Source organism: Cetorhinus maximus, chromosome 6 (assembly GCF_964194155.1).
Source record: "Cetorhinus maximus chromosome 6, sCetMax3.hap1.1, whole genome shotgun sequence".
Classification (NCBI taxonomy): domain Eukaryota; kingdom Metazoa; phylum Chordata; class Chondrichthyes; order Lamniformes; family Cetorhinidae; genus Cetorhinus; species Cetorhinus maximus.
In genome coordinates, this window is record NC_135884.1 from 122,871,597 (window position 1) to 122,891,378 (window position 19,782).

At 42.2% G+C, this 19,782-nt stretch overlaps 1 protein-coding gene across 2 annotated transcripts in view; it reads right to left on the bottom strand.

The window, feature by feature from the left end:
- Nucleotides 1–19,782, bottom strand: part of zcchc14 (zinc finger, CCHC domain containing 14) — a 129,701-nt gene that overhangs the window by 13,573 nt on the left and 96,346 nt on the right. The window contains exons 9-11 of one of the 2 annotated variants that reach the window (XM_078544415.1): nt 19,363–19,454; nt 13,310–13,437; nt 9,145–9,288 (exon numbers count right to left, since the gene is read on the bottom strand). In XM_078544415.1, coding sequence (XP_078400541.1) covers nt 9,145–9,288; nt 13,310–13,437; nt 19,363–19,454 — 364 coding nt within the window. The remainder of the gene's footprint in view (nt 1–9,144; nt 9,289–13,309; nt 13,438–19,362; nt 19,455–19,782) is intronic. The other variant, XM_078544416.1, reaches the window with a different exon arrangement.

Sequence of the window (19,782 nt, forward strand, 5' to 3'; positions counted from 1 at the left end):
ATAACCTGCCAGCCAGCATTTAATTTGGATTCCACCAGAACTATTTGGCTCCTGACCTTATGAAGGCCTTAATTTGGATTCTGCCAGAACTATTTGGCTCCTGACCTTATGAAGGCCTTTATCCAGGCATGGATGCAAGAGCTGATGCCAGAGGAGAGATGAGAATAATTATTCTTGAATTTAAGGCAGGAGTTGATAGAGAATGGCACCAAGGCACTAGCAATGTCAAAGTCATTGGAGACCAATTACTGCAGCCATAGGATGATGACGACAATATCAACCTGTATTTAAATAGCAGCTTTAATATTGGAAAACATCCCAAGGCACTTCTCAGGAGCATCAGCAAACAAAGTTTGACACCAAGCCACGTAAGGCACTATTAATTCTCCTTGGGAAGAATTTTCCCCCCGTTGTGGGGGGAAGTGCAGGTGTATGCAGGCGCGCCTCCGATCAGTGCCCCCAATTGCGGGCGTGCAGCCATTTTACGTGGGCGGGCCAATTAAGGTCTGCCCAGTGTGATGTCCGCCAGGAAGCGCTATGCGCTCCCTGTGCGAGCAGGGGGGGGGGGGGGCGCAGATTCCCTAAGCCGAGAGTGCGCTCTTTCGCGCATGTGTGCGAAAGAGCGCACTCATCTCCCTGAGGCTAAGTGCTGCCTCAGGGAGATTGGCACCAAATTCAAAAATGGTCAATGCACAAACATAAAATTTCCCTGACATGTCCCCTCATGTGACATAAAGGCTTTAAAAAATTAAATAAAAGTTTGAACTCTCATGAGTTGGGACATGTCCATCACTTTTATTCAAACTTTTATTAAATTTTTAAAAGCCTTCATGAAACCTCATCCTGCCCGTGGATGAGGATTCATGCTTTTTCTGAAGCCCGCCAGGGCTCCTGGCCTGCCAGCCAACCTTAAGGTTGGATGGGCAGGTCCTTTAACTATTTGAATTATTTTTTAAATGGCCTCAATTGGCCATTGACAGGTCGGCAGGTGCACAGCTGATTCGGCTGCGCCCCCGCCGACCTGAAAATTGAAGTGACGTTGGGAGTTCCACCTGACGTCATCCCACTCCATTTTATGTGCCGGCCAGCGGGCCCCGCCCCCCGCCCTCAATATCCTGGCCCTTGTTTTTCTACTCTATGCCTCTATTTATAAAGCCTAAAGATATTTGTATGATTTATTAACTGCTTTCTCAACCTGTACTGCCACCTTCAATGTTTTATGCACGTATACCCCAAATCCCTTTGTTCCTGCATCCACTTTAGAATGGTATCCTTTATTTTATATTGCCTTTCCTCGTTCCTTCTATCAAAAAGGAACACTTCACACTTCTATACATTAAATTTCATTTGCCACGTGTCAACCCAATCCTCCAGCCTGTCTTTTCCTCTTGAAGTCTTTGACTATCCTCTTCACAGTTCACAATATTTCCAAATTTTATGTCATATGAAAATTCTTAAATTGTGCTCAGTACACCCAAATCCAAATCATTAATATAGATCAAGAAAAGCAGTGGTCCTGATACCAACATTTGGGGATCCCCAATATATACCTTCTTACAGTCCAAAAATCAACCATTAAGAATTAAGCTCTATTTCCTGTCATTCAGCCAACTTCATATCCATTCTTCCATTGTCCCTCTTATTCCATGGCTTCAACTTTGCTGACAAGCCTGTTATGTGACACTTCATCAAACAGTTTCTGACGTCCATCAATCGCATGACCCTTATCAACCTTTTGTTACCCAACGAAAAACTCGAATCAAATTAATTGAACATGATTTGCCCTGGGAGGCAACATAGGTCAGTGACCAGAACTTGATACAAGTTAGGATATAAGTGGCAGAGTTTTGGATGACCTCAAGTTTAGAGTGTAGAACATGGGAGGGTAGCCAGCAATGTGTTGAAATAGTTAAGTCTAGAAATAACAAAGGCATGGATAAAGGTTTCAGCAGCAGATGAGCTGAAGTAGGGGCGGAATCAGGTGATGTTACAAAGACAGAAATAGGCCATCTTAGTGATGCTATGGGTGTGCTTTTGGAAGTTCATCTGTGTCAGATATGCAAGCGCTTTACTCCATCAAATGCTCAGGAGTAGGGCCATTCACTAGTGACTACAGTGTTCAGCTCTATTCACAACTCTTTTCTTAGTGAAACACCCATGCCAACCTACAGCCTGTATTTTAACAGCATTCAGGTTTGGACTGACAAATAGCAGGTAATATGTGTGCCAGATAAGTACCAGGTAATGAGTGCCTCCAAACAAGATTAGACCCAACCATCTTCTCCTGACTATTAATGGCCTCACCGTCAAATCTCTCGCAATCAACAGCAAATTTCCCATTATCGACATTTTGAGATCGCCACTGACCAGGGTTTAACTGGATCAGCTCTACAAATAATGCGGCCAGCCTAGTAGGATAGAGGATGGGTATGGCAATGACTCATTCAACTTTGACCCCTCAAAGCCTCTCCAACATTTACAAAGCTCAAGTCAGTAGCATGATGGAATACTCAACACTTCCTCGAATTGATGAAGGTGTAACAATTCTGAAGAAGTTCAACAGCACTCAGAAGAGATCAGTTTGTTTAACCAGTGCCATGCTACAGGTTAAACATTGACCCCATTCACCACAAGAGATGCACTGTGACTGCAGTATGTATCATCTTAGGATATACAGCAAAAATTCGCCAAACATACTTACGGTGTCACCTCCCATAAAGGACAATCAGAAATATCTTCCACGTTACATACCAATCTAAATTGGACATAGATTGCTATTCTTTCAGATTTGCTGGGTCAAAGTCTGGGCATTTTCTACCCAAGTTCACTGTTGAAACATCAGCAACTCAAGGACTGCAGCGGTTCAAAGAGAAGTGCCACCACCACATTTGGAGGTAATCTAGGCATGGGCAATAGATATAGGTTTATTGCAGAGATACCCACATCCCCAGAACAATAAAAAAGTCTACCAGGTCACAAAGCAATCAACTATCAATTCTGGGTCTAAATCATTTGAGCTTTTCCAATTTATATTAGGATTAATAAAGTCACTTATTAAAAATAACCTTTTTTGTTCTTATATATCCTTGCAAAGTGGAAGACTCATTATTCTACATCTAGCCCATCTTGGTGTCCCTGGATACCAAATGTAATCAATTCTCTAACACTGATAGCCTTCAGATTTACAAAAATATACTGATAAAGAATAATAGAATGCTTTAAAAAATTCTACTTTTTTCCTGAAGATAGTGGGTCATATTTGGGATCACTCCATAATACTGGCAACACTCTAGCACCTCACCAATTAAGCACTCAATCTGTAAGCTCAGATATCGTTATCACAGCTAAGCCCCATCATGTCCTTTCCTGAATCCACATACAGAAGCTTTTCACCACAGTTCACAGGGTAGTAATTAAAACTCTGGTTGCTCTTTCCCCTCTAGCTGAGGGACATTGAGGCTAAGAGTAGAGCGTAGAGCTCCACTTTCACCTTAGTTGATCCAACTCAGAAAAGAACTCAAGTGTTCTATATGGTGCAATACTATAATCAAGTCATGCATTTTTCCATAGAAACATCATGGAGTTAGAAATATGAACATTTGTATGGAATTTATAAAAGCTTTTAATATGTATTATTCTACACTGCACAATGAAAGATCAGGTTGGCACAGATTAAGTAACAATGAATTTCTGAGTAGGGACCGTCACTTCTGTTATTTCAATTTTGCCAGTTTTATGACTTTATCCATTAACTGCTCTTGTGACATCATGGTTTACATCAACTATAAACCATGTTTGAGTCTTCAAATGATCATTAGGAATACCAAAGGAGTACCTTTGCAAACTAATATTTTTCTAGCGATTTGGTTTCATGAGTCAAAAAAGCTTAAAAATGAAAACCATTGTTATAATCTATATTGGCACATTATGATATTCTATGCTAACCTCTAAGTTTGCAACTTTGATCAAAAAATTATGTTGAACATTGGTGAAAGTGCCTTTATGTTTTAATATTGTTTTCAATTTTCTTCATCCCTCCTCCAGTTGTTGATTCCTGCTGGAATGAGGTTCCCGTTTACCCATTTCATGTAAAAGTCTTGACAGTGAATGTTGGGAAGCCATGTAACAGTGAAATTCCATCTCATATCACTTGGTGTCTACATATGTAGCAATTATCAGTAGGTGGTTTAGCATATTTTCTCTTCCCTAGCTCTAAGCACTGATGTCAACAATAACATTTTTGCTGCTTGCCTGGCTGAGGTCAGTTACCACAGACAAGTTTACAGAAAACCAAGTCTACAATGCAAATTTCCTGTTCAGGAGTCAATGTTTTTTGGCTGTGTTCAAGATTTTATTTCTATTCCTATCTTTTTTTCCCTTAAAATCTCATGGATACCTTAAAGGCAAACAGACAAGAGTTATCCTGAATGGAGAAACATTCATCCAAGAATAAAGATGACAGCAATCAGAAAGAAGGGCCACAATTTTACTTGGCGGTGGGCGGGCGGCCGATTGCCGCTGGCAAAACGGGCTGCGCCGCCATTTTCCGTGGGCGGGCCAATTAAGGCCCGTACCGCGGCTTTGCGACTCCCGTGGAGAATGGGAAAATAGTCGCGGGGGCGGGCAGCCTCAGGCTGCCGGTTCCAATGGGGAGCCGGCAGCCTGTTTAAAGAGTGGCCAGGCAGCCTGCTTGAAGTAGTGCACCATGGCCACTCAGAGGTCAAGAAATGTTGCATGGAGGGCAGAGGAGGAGGGGGGGCAGGCTGCAGGAGAGGCCAGCGGGGGGCCACTGTGCCCCCAGATTTTCAGATGCATGCCTTGCTGTCCTCCTGCAAGAGGTGGGAAACCGGCGTCAGATTCTGTATCCTGAGGATGGGAGGAGGAAGGTCCCCCATGTCACCAGCCAGGCATGGGAGGAGATGGGTGAGGCTGTAAGTGCCCATGACGACGTCCGGCGCACTGGCACATAGTGCAGAAAATGATTCAATGATTTCCTGCACTCAGGACGGGCGAGTGCCATGTCTGTCTTGGCCATTTGACCCAGAAGGCAGCCTTAGCCTTTGACCACCCCCGCCCACCATGTATTGCTGTCGTTATTGCATAGGGCATCTGTTGCACGCTGGGTGGGCAAATGTGTACTTACAATGCTTCAGTGGTTGAGGAGAAGAAGGGCTTTCCCCGCAGCATACGTTGGTTTCTGTGGCATTTGAGTAGTTTGGGGGCAAGCTGCAGGGGAGGCCGGTAGACACATACTCAGAACTCCAACACATGTCATATTGACGGTAATGAGATGGTCCAAGGGGTGCCTCAAGATCTTTTGGGCAAGTCCCATCTGCTGCCATTGGCGCTGCACCTTTTTGCTCCTCCTTGCCATGGGTGCTAGGACCAGTGTGCTATTCAAAGTGATGGATGCCGAATGTGTCCAAGGGGACCATTAGGGGAGGGGGCTGGGACCAGCCGTACTATCTTCTGGGGACTCATCACTAGTAGTGTGGAAAGGAGCCGCTGGAGGCCTCAGATGGGCCACTGTGGTTGGGGTGCAGCATGCGCGTGCAGAGTACATGAGCGAGCTGCCCCAATAAATCCTCTTCTCTATTTTGCAGGCAAAAAGTAACCACAATGCCCGGGAGCGCCTGAGGACTGGAGGTGGGCGTGCCCTCCTCCAGCGCCTCACACCCTTTGAGGAGCAGGCCATGGAGCTGGGCAGGTGGCAGGAGGCCGGAGGCCAGGGGCGGCGAGGCTGGGGTCCAGTGGGCAGGTATTTGAGGTCCACAGTGCCATCCACTCAGTCGGTCCACCATCCAAACCACTGATGGTTGCTGCAATCGTTAATGCTGCAATAATGCTCATTCATAGACTGAGACATTCTGACGTTTGGGTCATACAGGAGGGACCCTCGTCCCCTTGAGGAATAGCGTCTCCGCCACCTTCCAAAGTCACCTTATCCCATTTGTGACCACTATCACCATGGTCTAACATGCCATTGGATCGCTGCTGTACAACCAAAGACTTATTCCATTCTAGCGGGCTTGGGACCTCCTGCACCCTTTCAGCCGGTGCACCCCACATTACTTTGTCCAGAAGGTCCTCAGCACCTCAGCTGTGAACCTCATGGCACTCAACTTAGATGAATGCCACCACGTTACTCATTCCTGCGCCAAGGGGAAATGTTGCCTTCTGGCCACCCAGTCTATGCCCCTCCTTACAGAATGAAGGGCAATAATATGACCTCTCAATCTCCTGTGTTCGGCGGAAAATGTCACAACTGTTTGAGATGTTTCCTCAGCCCCACAACTATCCAGGCAACAATGCATCCACGTCAGGTACCCCTGCACTCTCCCCACTCCTATGGTTCATAACAAGCCATGTGGCATTCATGAGGCCATGTGGCATTCATGAGGCCATCTGACCAGCCTGTCCACATGTGCGTTTAATGGTTGGGGCCCGTCTTGACTCATTTCCACCTCACCAATGTTCTTCTCCTTAGGGTCTTTAAGGATGAGCGACTTATGAGGCTGGCGGGGAAAGGGATGAAAGGTTGAAGTGAATGAATGCTAACTGATGCACTGTCCTTGTTGTTAATTTCAGCATCACCACCAGAGCAACCTGCACGTCCGCACCGCAGCCCCCCCTCCACACCCGAGGGGCAACATGTGCAACTTGCGGCACATCATTTCAGCCAGCCAGGCATCAGCGTAGACACACACACCTCGGTGGGGACTTTACCGTCGGCTAGTGTCCCGGGTCACAGTGGAGAGGGCACATCACGATCGCTGGAGGAGATGGTAGGGGCAGAGAGTGCTGATAGCTCCAGCAGCCGGAGGGCTGCAGGGAACGAGGCACATTGTGAGTCCGGCACTGGTGACATGTCTCTGGAGTTGTCCCCATTGCAGCAGCTGCAGGACAGGCGGCAGGAAGTGCGTTTGCATCTGGCAGGGTTGCATGAGGGAGTGGTTCAGTTGCTCTATGCGACGGAAGAGTCTAGGCAGAGTGCACGTGAAGATTCCGCCCTCAGGGCAGAGCTTCAGGCTTCCTTCAATGAGAGATCGGTGACTCTCATAGAGAGGGGCTTTAACCGATTGATCAAAATATGATTGGGATATCCTCTGAACTGCACGCCCTCACAGTGGTACTGACCACAGGTGGTCTTTCCCATTGTGGGAGATGATGTGGACACCGAGCGCTGGCACTCGGTGCCCATGCATCTGCGGTGAGCAGGGAGGTCGAAATGGACCTCACGTCAGCGTAGCAGCTGCCTGTCGTCGCTGCGAGCTCCTCTCATGGTGCTCCGGATGAGGGCAGCAGCTCCTCCGCCCCTCTGCCAGTCAACGTTTCTTCCATTGAGGCTACAACAACTGGGGAGGTGCCAGTTCAGGAACTGACCACTCCCTCCCAGGCGGGGCCATCACAGGCTCCATGGGCCAGAGGACGCCCGCCAAGGTTATCTAGGCCAACAAGACAGCAGAGTCAGTAGGCTGTCTCAAAAAGCCACTCCGAGCGATGGGGCGGCACGTAGACGTAGCACCCGGAAACGTAAGCATAAGGCACCTTAGGCACTCCCCGGGTATGTCACTGGTGATTTTGTGTTGGCCTTAGAATAGAGATCCATTTTTCTGTCATTGTGAAATAATCATGTGTGTTTTAATTTTGGACACAATAAAGTCCACCTTTGTTACCATGGCTGAGGGTCTTTTCATTGTGGTGCTTTTTTCCTTTTTCACATAATTGTCATGAGTGCTTGAGTGGACATTGATGTTTCTGTACTAAGGCCTTATTTGCAGCTAATAAGGTGGAAGATGTAGCATCTAAGTGCCACGTGTGGAAGTTCCAGGCAATGCTGTTCCTGCTGATCCATGTGTGTGGAGCTAGCTGAAGGTTCTTTGGATTAAATTGTCCCGGGTGTCCCTGCCTCCTTGGTGTAAACGCGGGTCGTCGTTGTGCCCCTCATCATCGCCCTGTGCTTCCTCATCCTCTGAGGCACTGCTGGGTTCATCATGTGCAGCCTCGTCCAGGGCGTCAAGGTCTTCATCGTCAATTCCATCCCCCCTTTCCAGCGCAAGATTGTGCAGGGCGCAGCAGGCTACCACGATCAGAGAGATGCGATCTGGGGGGTTCTGGAGTGCGCCCCCTGAGCGGTCAAGGCAACGGAAGCGCATCTTGAGAAGACCGACGGCTCTCTCCACCACAGCCCTTGTGGTGCCGTGGCTCCTATTGTACCGCTGCTCAGCTTCTGTTCTTGGATGGCGTAGTGGTGTCATGAGCCACCTTCGCAGGGGATAGCCCTCGTCACCCAGCAGCCAACCATCCAGCCGTGCCGGAGCACTGAAGAGCCCCGGCACCTGGGAGTGTCTGAGGATGTAGGCGTCGTGGGAGCTGCCTGGGAACCTGGAGGCCTCCAGAAAGCTGCAAGGCTGAAAAAGAATGCTGTCTGCAGATTGGTTTCAAATTACACTAAAACCTCTTGGACATCGATGAGAACTACTAACAATCACACAGGCAAGTTTTAAACACTTTCATCAATTATAACTTCATGTAAAACATGAACAACCCCTCTGAGTCCACATATCCCAAAGTTGCAAAAGTTTTCTTAAATAATCTCCTACCCGCCTGCCCGTTGGGCCCATGCGCTGACCTGAAGTTCGCACGGGCCCCTCAAAATCTTGGACAATTGGCTTGTTAAGGGCCTTAAAGAGCCCTTCAATTAATGGCGGGCAAACTGAGCACGCCTGCCCACTGAAATATTGCGATGCCGCGTGCTGACGTCGGCACGCTTGCGCGACATTTTACGCGCTGACGTGCTGGCTACGCCACCCGCACGTCAGCCGAAAAATTCTGCCCAAGAAGCCTGTCCTTTTTAAAATACAATAATGTATTTTATATTAACAACAAATTGGAAATGACCAGAACATTTCCAAGAAGTTGACTGTTTATTCAGGATCTACACACAGGACAATAGAGTTGTTAATTATGAAATACTAGCAACACTAATCTTCCTTACAATATGTGCAATCTGACATTGTTTGTTGAACAATAACAAAATTAAGTGCAGAACAAAATAATATATGTAGGATATCAGTAGTAAAACTAACTACAGCAATCATCTCTGCTGATATCCTTTACCCACATCAAGTTCTAGAAACTTACGTCTGTCATTTTCATCTGCACTATCTGAACTCTCCTCCCTTCCCTGGATTCCTATTGGACTTGATGGTGAACTGGAATATTCAGAGGAAGATCCGCTATCTTTAGTTCCCATGCGACTGTGCTGTTCTACCTCCACTCGGAGTTCTGTTAGGAAACAGAAAACAACGCGTCATGAATATACTCCAGAGTTTAAAGTTAAAGGCATACCAAAGAGAAAAAATAATTGTCTATTCAAAATTGTTGTACTGAATTATTTAACTGTATTAGTCATTTGTGTTGAAGCAGAAGAAGAACATTAGCACATGGTCATATACATTTTAAGTTGACAGGAATAGTTAAAAAAAGTCTACATTTTATCCCAATTCAATAACTGTCAAAATGAAAATAAACTGTACAAGTAACAAAGTTATTTCATTTCATCTTCATACAGTAAAAATACTGCTAAAGTGCATGCAACAAAATTTTTCCTCCCCCTTCACCCCCCAATAACTCAAGAAATAATGAACTGTTATTTATACACCAACTTCCACATCCTCAGGCTTCATAGCCAAATAATTGCTTTTGAAGTGACCAGTCTTTTAACTCAAATGTGTACACAGAAAGTTCCCTCAAATAGGTGTGCATTTTTTTTTTTACAAATTACACAGTGATTATGAGAACTTAGATGTGCTAGGAGGATTTGGAATAATTGCTAAAGCTAACTGTTCAAAATGAACTGATTCTGAAAAAAATAGCAAAACTCAAAGTGGACGTCATTGGACAGGTAACCAAGGCAGTGGAAACAAATCAGAGAGGAGATAATAGAGAGTACGGCCACAATTTTTCAATCTTTCTTTAATGTGCAAATTGTATCATTAGGCTAGAAAATAACCAATGGAAGCACCTTTGATCACAAAAGGGAGAAGGATAAATAGACCAGTTAGTCTAACATCAGTTATGGGCAAACTCAGAATTCATTGTTCAAGATAATATAAAGGCAATTAAAAAAATATATATATATATATTAAAAGAGAGTGGGAAAGCGGAATGTGGGTCCATTAAAGACAGATGCAGGTCGCATTAAAATAATAAGGAAATGGCATATTTATTAAATGTGTACTTTGCATTTGTTTTATAGTGGAAGAAGAGGACCAGTGGTAAAAGGGAACCTAAAAATAAAGGGTGCAACTTAGATTTAATGCAAGAAAGAAAATGATAATGGAAAAATAAAAATCTCAAGAAGCTGACGGCTTCCATCCTTGTATTTGTATAGCACTTTAATGTAATAAAATATCCCAAGGGACTTCAAAGCAGCCTTATAAAGCAAAATTTCATGCCGAGCCACATATGGAGATATAAGGGCAAATGACTAGAAGATTGGTCAAAGAGGTAGATTTTCAGGAGCATCTTAAAGGAAGAAAGAGGTAGAGAGAGGGACGAGGTTCAGGGAGGAAATTCTTAAGGTATTACAATAAATGATGAAATTATTGATGTATTAGTCATAATTTTTCAAAAATGGCTAGATTCAGTAATCATGCCCAGGATTTGGAAAATTGCAAGGTGGAAGGGATAGACCAGGTGTGGGGAATTAACTAGGATCTGTTAAAGGCAAAATACTGTGGGTGCTGGAAATCTGAAACAAAGTTAACATTTCGAGTCCGTGTGACTCTTCTTCAGCTCTGAAGAGTCATACAGACTCGAAACATTAACTCTTTCTCGCCACAGATGCTATCAGACCTGCTGAGTTTTTCCAGCATTTTTTGTTTTTGAACTAGAACCTGTTATCTGGCATCATCACAGAGACTGAGCACTTTGAAAGTACTTCAAGAGTCAGCATGGATTTGTGAAGGGTAGGTCACATCTATCAAATCTAGGTGAATTTTTTAATATCACTAATGAGTTTCTGGGTGATATCAATATAGACTTCCAAATAAGGTTCTACAAGAAGATTGTTCTACAAGAAGATTATTGGTAACAATGAGTGCACACAGAATCTTAGGTAGCCATTTGACTAGAGCTGAAAATTAGTTGGGAGGTAGGAGTCAGAGTGTGGGGATAAAAGGTATGTATTTAGATTGGCAGGATGTAACAAGTGGTGTCCCTTGGGCATCGCTTCTGGGCCTCAACATTTCACCAAATATATTAATGACTTGGATGAAAGAATAAAAAGTTACATCTCCAATTTTGCAAATAACACTAAATAAGGTGGAACTGTAAGCACTGCAGATCACAGTCACAGATGGGGACAGAACGCTGCAAAGGAACACAGGAAGATTAAGGGAGTGGGAAAAAACATGGCGGGTGGAATTTAATGTAGGCAAATGTGAGGTCATCCACTTTCCAAAGATATCATTCCAAAGAATGGTAAACATTTAAACTAGGAATCATAGAGCAGAGAGATTTGGGAGTACAAGTACACAAGGTTATCAAGTGATGTGGAGCCAAGATGGGTAAATGAGGTTGAGGTAGAGATCAGCCATGATCTAACTGAATGGCAGAGCAGGCTCGAGAAGTTAAATAGCCTAGCCTTGTTCCTGTAAATGGATCTTCAAGAAGCAATTTGATAAGGTGTCTCAAAAGAGACTCGTCAAGAAAAAAAAAGTCAGGCATATGGTTATGAGGAAACGTAGGAGCATGGATAAAAAGTTGGCCATAGGACAAAAAGTTCTTCTTTCAATTTAGTATACTGTATTTACCGCTCGCATGCAGTCTTGCTCTACATTGGAGAGACCAAACGCACTTTGTGGAACACCTCCGTTCAGTCTACAAGCATGACCCAACGTTCGAGTCTTCTGTCATTTAAATTCTCAGCCTTGCTATCACACTGACCTCTTGTCCTCGACCTTCTGTAGTGTTCCAATGAAGCTCAGCATAAGCTCGAGGAACAGCACCTCATCTTTTGATTAGGCAATCTACAGCCTTACAGACTCAATTTTGAATTCAACAACTTTGGACCACAATCTCTGACCCCAATTTATTTTTCTTTTCCTTTGCAGGTTTCAATTTTGTTTTCTCTTTCAGATGGCAGCTGTTTATCAGTCTGCCATTCACACCTCCTCAAGACACATCTTTTGTTTCTTCAAGTGTCCCGTTACATTTGGCCCTGTGCCGCTAACTCCTGTCATTTAATCTCTCGTCTTCAATCACATCAAAGACCTTCCCTTTTGTTCTTTTCCACTCTTCCCCTTTCACTTGCTTAAAACCTATTACATTTCTAACTTTTTCCAGCTCTGACCTGAAACGTTATCCATTTCTCTCTATACGGATGCTGCCTGACTTGCTGAGTATTTCCAGCATTTTCTATTTTTATTTCAGATTTCCAGAATCTGCAGTTTACTTTTGAACAAAGAATTAAGGTCTTGCTCAGAATTGGAAGTGGTATACTTCTGGGGTTAGATATGGGTCTACCTTTTATTCCCAGTGTGTTTATAGATGATTTAGATTTGTGAATAGGGAACATCAACTATAAATTTTCTGGATACACGGAAGGAGGTATATCAAATAGAAAAGAAGATTTTAAATGACTTCAGAATGTCATAGACAGGTTAGCATAAACAGCAGACACATGAGATGCAACATAATTACTGCTGGTATTCATTGTACTGAAATGAAAGGCATAGACTTATTTTACGAAACACAATGACCCTGATCAAGGTTGAAGTACTGATGCCTCCTCTGCTCATTGCCAACTAATTTCTCATCACACACAATAATTTATACATGAAAGGGGCCTAATCCACCTCGGCCCGGAAGGAAAAAAACAGTAAAAACTGGGAAATAAGAATACTGGTCCGCACTGGTCTTGTACACCTTAAAATGGAACGCCAGTAAAAACTGGGAAATAAGAGTACTGGTATGAACTGTTTTTTCCTTCTGGGGGCACCTAAAGCCTGCATGCCTCTCATTCCCCCATATTTTTGTAGTGGGAGGGATGCCTGCACTACTATGGAATGCCAGCCCACTACCATACCCAATGCATACAAACGTCTACCTCAGAGTGTCATCCAACATTTATTTCTTTCTGAAACATGATAAGCTAGCAAGCATATAGAACCTGAAGAAATGCAAAGCAGTGAAGGCAAGGCAGAAGACAGTCCACCTGCTTTTATTGTCAAAGGATTTCCTTTTGTTCACAGAATATAGATTCTGAAATGTAAATATTTGGTTCTGACTTTTTGGTAATTACCTGCAGTAGGAATGCAGCGAATCGAGTGAATAGGACCAAAATGACTTGTTGGTGTAACTCGTGCAATTCCAGCACTGGAAACAGATGACTGACCCATACTGTTGATATTTCTTTTCTCAGACTTCTCTCTGTGGATCACAGAAAAGTTAAACTTCTAAGAGGAGAAAAATGTGATGACCAGAAAGTTTAAATTTCCAGTTTAACTTAGTTTAAAATTAGGCAGCTGCTTATCTGCATTTAAGAGAAATTTGTATTTCTTTTTATGCTGCTCTTTTTACCATGCACCTTCACCATGCTGAAGAGCTGGGCAAAGTGAATATGCCCTTTTAGCATGTTTATTGCACATCGGCAGAGTGTGAGAGAAACCTGACCTTCCAGGTTCCCAGACCTCAAAACAGCACCACGGCTCTCTCTGCCATCAAGCAAATGCGGGGCTAAAATCACAAATCATGACTTAAAACTGTTGCTCATGTGCTTGCATGTGCAGTTTTTCTGCCATCTCAACATCTGTGATTGACATTCCTGGGGTGAAACATCAGATAGGTTAGGCCTGCATCCATTGGAGTTTAGAAGAATGAGAGGTAATCTTATTTAAACGTATAAAAGATCCTGAGGGCACTTGGCAAGGTGGATGTTGAAAGGATGTTTCCCTTTGTGGGAGAGACGAGAACTAGGGGATACAGTTTAAAAAAAAGAGACTCCCATTTGAGTCAGAGATGAGGAGAAATTTTTTCTCTAAGGGTCACTTCCCCAGAGAGCAATGGAGGCAGGTTCATTGAATATTTTTATAGCTGAGTTAGATAGATTCTAAGGAGTCAAAGGGTATAGGGGCTAGACAAGGAAGTAGAGGCCACAATCAGATCAAAGGCAAAGCAAGTTCGATGGGATGAATGGCCTACTCCTGCTTCTAATCTGTATGTTCTTATGTGAAATCTACCCGAGAAATAAAAATACTGCTGCAGATTCCACATCAATGAGGCTTGGAGTTAAAAGCAAAATACTGCGGATGCTGGAAATCTGAAACAAAAACAGAAAATGCTGGAAAAACTCAGCAGGTCTAACAGCATCTGTGGAGAGAAAAACAGAGTTAAGGTTTCGAGTCCATATGACTCTTCAGAGAGTTCTTCTTGGAGTTAAAGTCGTTATCATTAAAAACACCATCAGGTAGCCATACTTTAACTGCTAATAGCAAAATCCAGAGATTTTCTTCTCTTACTTGAGGAAGAATCTAACATCTGCTGGGGATCCTCTTAACTCAGTTGAGTTTAGGGACTGATATGGCAGAAAAATGTATGCCCTAATCCCTGGTATACTAATCCACTATGCAATAGAATGGCGTACGAAGCTATGGAGCCACCAGGTAATTGCTTTTATAATAACTTCATATTTTTCAACTGCTATTCTAGGGACACCACCACAAAAATGATGGTATGTGCAGTACAGGATGGTTATAACACAGCTTCAATGATAACAATTTCATCTTATTACAGGACAGGAGAGCTGAAAATCCTATACTAGACTGCTGCTTTAATTATATAATATTAAACAACATATCTAAGAGTATAAATTTGAATATGATTTAACTGCCCATTTCAGACTTGTTTCCTACTTAATTTCTGACCAGAATCACTTAGACATGAACATTTAAAAAAAAAGTGGCTGGTTTTTAAACCTTTTGCAACTTCAGGATGACAATGCACTGTTGTATTAGAGACAGCGGCCTGGCTTATTGTAAGATGGTATCCTTGTAGCTTTAGAAATAGGTCACGTTTTCAGGCATAATGGCCAAGGTTTTCAGGTCGTCGGGAGTGAGTGGGAGCAGCCGCGAATTGGACCGCTGTCCTCAATTGGGCCGTGACCGCCATTTCAAGCTGGCCAGCCAATTACTGGCCAGCATGCGTGGATCGGGCGCTGCAACGCTGCCTGAGGGTGGGGGGATGGGAGGAGGGCGAGTGCAGAACTTCGTGCATGCGCGCGCGAATCTTCATCCTGCCCATGGATGAGGTTTCGCAAAAAATCCAAACTAGCCAACTTTGAGGTTGGAAAAATTTCATTTAATTAAAACTTTAATGGCCTTAATAGGCCTGTTAATTGTCAGCAGGCGCACTGCTGACTGCCATGTGCGCCCGCCGACCGAAATATCGCATGAGTGCGGATGGCGTTGGGATGCTCGCCTGACGTCATCGCGCATCATTTTATGCTTGTTTGGGTCGGGCTTGCGCCACCTGACAATTTTCTGCCCAATGTATCCTGAAAGTTATGGTGCATGAGTTCCTCCAAATTATTGTGCACCTCTGTATATATTGTGTACGCACATTCCAATGCAATGGAAACCAGCATGAAAACAACTTCTAACTTGACAAATAAAAATTAATACTCATAAAAATTGATAAATTGCTTTATACGAGTGCACACTACATCCCTCCATATTTATAAGTATCACTTCCTTCCAACAGATATTCAGACATCTAATGAAAAAATATAATAGCTTCCCACATAGTCACAAATATTTCTTAAAAATTGGAAAAAAAAGACATTACTGCTGTTTTTTATTATTTGTTAAACCCTGTGGGATCAAGTTCTATGTATGCAATACAACGTTGTCCCTGAAGAGGGAGCAAAGGTTCTTAATTAAGACAACGAAAGGGAAAACAGTTTATCTTAGCAAATCAAAATTAAACATGAAAATAGTATCTTGGGCCATGATTTTCGTTAACATTATTAAATCCATTTTATAAAATCATGGTTGCAAAAAGACCAAGGCTGGAAATTGAATATTCAAGGCGATTTGACAATTCAGATGGATAGGAAGAAATGAAGAGAAGATGGGCTACCTCTGTTAATAAAGGGTGTGATCAGTAGATTAGTTAGAAATGATCTTGGCTCAGAAGATCAAGATGTAGTCAGCTTGGGTGGACATAAGAAATAGCAAGGAAAAGAAGTCATTGGTGGGAGTAGTTTACAGCTCCCTAACAGTAGCTACACTGTAGAATAGAATATAAATCAAATAATAACGGGGGCTTGTAAGAAAAGTACTGCAATAATTGTGGACGATTTTAATATTCATATAGATTGGACAGATCAAATTGGCAAAGGTAACCTTGAGAATGAGTTCATGGAGTGTATTCAGGACAGTATATGTCCTGGAACCAACCAGGGAACAGGCTATTTTTGACCTAGTAATGTGTAACGAGACAGAATTAATTGATGATCTCATAGTAAAGGATCCTCTAGGTAAGTTTGATCATAACGCAATAGAATTTCACATTCAGTTTCAGGGTGAGAAACTTGGGTTTGAAACTAGTGTTTTAAATTTAAATAAAGGCAATTACAAAGGTATGAAGACAGTTGGCTATAGTGGATTGTGAAAATAGGTTAAAACGTATGATGGTAGAGAAGAGGTGGCAGACATTTAGGGAGATATTTCATAACTCTCAACAAAAATATGCTTCATTAAAAAAGAACAACTATGAGAAGAATGCATCATCCATGGTTAACTGAGGTAGCTAAGGATGCTATCAAATTGTGAGAAAAGGTGTACAATGCTGCAAAAATTAGTGGTAGGCCAGAAGATCAGTAAAATTTTAGAAACCAGCAAAGAATGACTAAAGAAAATGAAAAGGGTGAAATTAAAATACAAGAATAAACTAACAAGAAAAAGAAAAAAAAACACAGTAAGAGCTTCTACAAGTATATAAAAAGGAAGAGAGTAGCTGAAGTAAACATTGGCCCCTTAGAAGGTGAGACTGGGGAATTAATAGTGGGAAACAAGGAAATGGCAGAAACTGGGAACAAGTATTTTGTATCTGTCTTCACAGTAGGAGGCACAAAAAGGCATCCCAATAATAATAAGAGAAAAATCAAGGGGCAAAAGGGAGGCAGGAACTTAAAACAATCATCACTAGAGAAAAAGTACTCGGAAAACTAATGTGACTAAAGGCTAACAAGTCCCTGGACCTGATGGCCTGCATCCTAGGGTCTTAAAGGAAATGGCTGCAGAGATAGTGGATGCATTGGTTGTAATCTTCCAAAATTCCCTAGATTCCAGAAAAGTCCCAGCAGATTGGAAATTGCAAATGTAACACCTCTATTCAAGAAAGAAGGGAGACAGAAAGTAGGAAACTATAGGCCAGCTAGCCTAACATCTGTCATTGGGAAAATACTGGAATTCATTATTAAGGTTGTAGCATGACATTTAGCAAACTAAAATATAATCAAACAGACTCAACATAATTTTATGGAAGAAAAATCGTGTTTGACAAATTTGTGGATGTAACAAACTAGATTGCATAAAGGGGAACTAGACACATTTAGATTTCCGAAAGGTATTCAATAAGGTGCCACATAAAAGGTTACTTCAAAAAATAAGAGCTCATGGTGTTGGTGTTGTAATATATTATCATGGATAGAGAATTGGCTAACCATCAGGAAACAGAGTCGGAATAATGGGTCACTTTCAGGTTGGCAAAGTGTAACTAGTGGAATGCCACAGGAATCCGTGCTGGGGCCTCAACTATTTACAATCTATATTAACGACTTGGATAAAGGTACTGAGTCTATTGTAGCCAAACTTGCTGACAACACAAAGATAGGTAGGAAAGCAAGTTATGAGGAGGACACAAAGAGTCTGCAAAGGGATATAGATAGGTTAAATGAGTGGGCAAAGAGAATACTATTTAAATGGAGAGAGGCTGCAGAATACTGCAGTAGAGGGATCTGAGTGTTGTTGTACACAAATCACAAAAAGTTAGCATGCAAGTATAGCAAGTAATTAGGAAGTTAAATGGGATGTTCGCCTTTATTGCAAGGGGGTGGAGTATAAAAGTAAGGAAGTCTTGTTGCAACTGTACAGGGCATTGGTAAGACCACACCTAGAGTATGATCTACAGTTTTGGTCTTATTTAAGGAGGGATATACTTGCATTGGAGGCAGTTCAGAGAAGGTTGATTCCTGGGATGAAGCAGTTGTCTTACAAGGAAAGGCAGAACAGGTTAGGCCCATACTCATTAAAGCTTAGAAGAATAAGAGGTGGTCTTATTGAAACATTAAGATGCTGATGGGGCTTGGAAGGGTGATGTTGAGCAGATGTTTCCCCCTCGTGGAGGAATCTAGAAGTAGTGTGTACATTTCAAAATAAAAGGTCTCCCATTTAAGACAAGGCGGAATTTTTCTCTCAGAAGGTCATTAATCTTTGGAATTCTTTACTCCAGAAAGCAGGGGTCTGGGTCATTGAATACATCCAGGGCTGAGTTAGGCAGATTTTTGATCTACAGGGGAATCAAAGGTTATTGAGGGGATGGACGAAGGAGGGGGCAGGCAGGAAAATGGAGTTAAGGCCACAATCAGATCAGCAATGATCTTATTGAATGGTGGGGCAGGCTTGAAGGGCCTATTTCTGCTCCTATTTTTTTATGTTCCTATTTTCAGAATCTATTAAAATTTGCAGACCAACTAATTTCAATCCAGTATTTGTACTACCCAACACCTACCTCCCCCTAAGAATTTTATTTAAAATAAAAATTCTCTCTCTACATTTAAAAAATTGTATCCTTTATTGGTGTTCACCTGTTCATGTATACATCATTTCCTAGCCACAGCAAGTAACTGGGTAATCTTCTTCCCACCTGATAAGGCAACATTTACTAAAAATCTAGCAGATGTGATTACACTCCCCCTACTTTTTCTCCATCCATTGTTATGGAGAGATGTCACGTGACACTGCAAAACTCTATCCCAACATTAGCAGTCAAAAAACTGAGAATTGCTGGGGAAATGTTTACATTCATTTGTTTTGGCACTCTGACATGCTACAAGAATAAAAGAAAGGTTCATCCAAATATAAAAAAAACATTAATCATGTCCTCAAGAACAGCAACAAAAATTAAACCAATATTTTATACAAATATTAAAATGGCAGTTAAACATCACTATCTCAAATGAAATAGGATTGTATGCTGCCAAATTGTCAGCATAACTATTAGAGAGTTGTGAATCACTATTCCTACAGTAAATTCATAATATGTTCTTAGAAAATCAAGAATTTAAAAACCTACTTTTCAAGTTCTAATTGCATCTTCAGTTTTTTCTTTGCTCCTAATGTGAGTGTTTCAAACTTGTTCAGGTCTTCTTCAGTAAGACTGAGGAACTACAAAAAAAAATGTCAGCTATTAATCCAATTTGAAATATAAGATTAAACCAGAATTTAATTTTTAACTAATACTTAACAGGTCAAAGTTGTGGCAGTAAATAAATACATCACTAAACTGCTATAACAAGGCTACTTACCAGAAAGATTTTTTAAAAATCTGCTTCAGAGACTGGTTTCATTTTTTTAGGGAACACTAAGGTCCACAGCTTTTCACTGTCTTTAACAGTGGTCCTTAGACATATTGGTTATGCCTTGATTGTCTACCTTGTTCTTCAAGAAAAGAGTTCAATTCTCACATATAAATAATATACTTTGCTGTCAATTC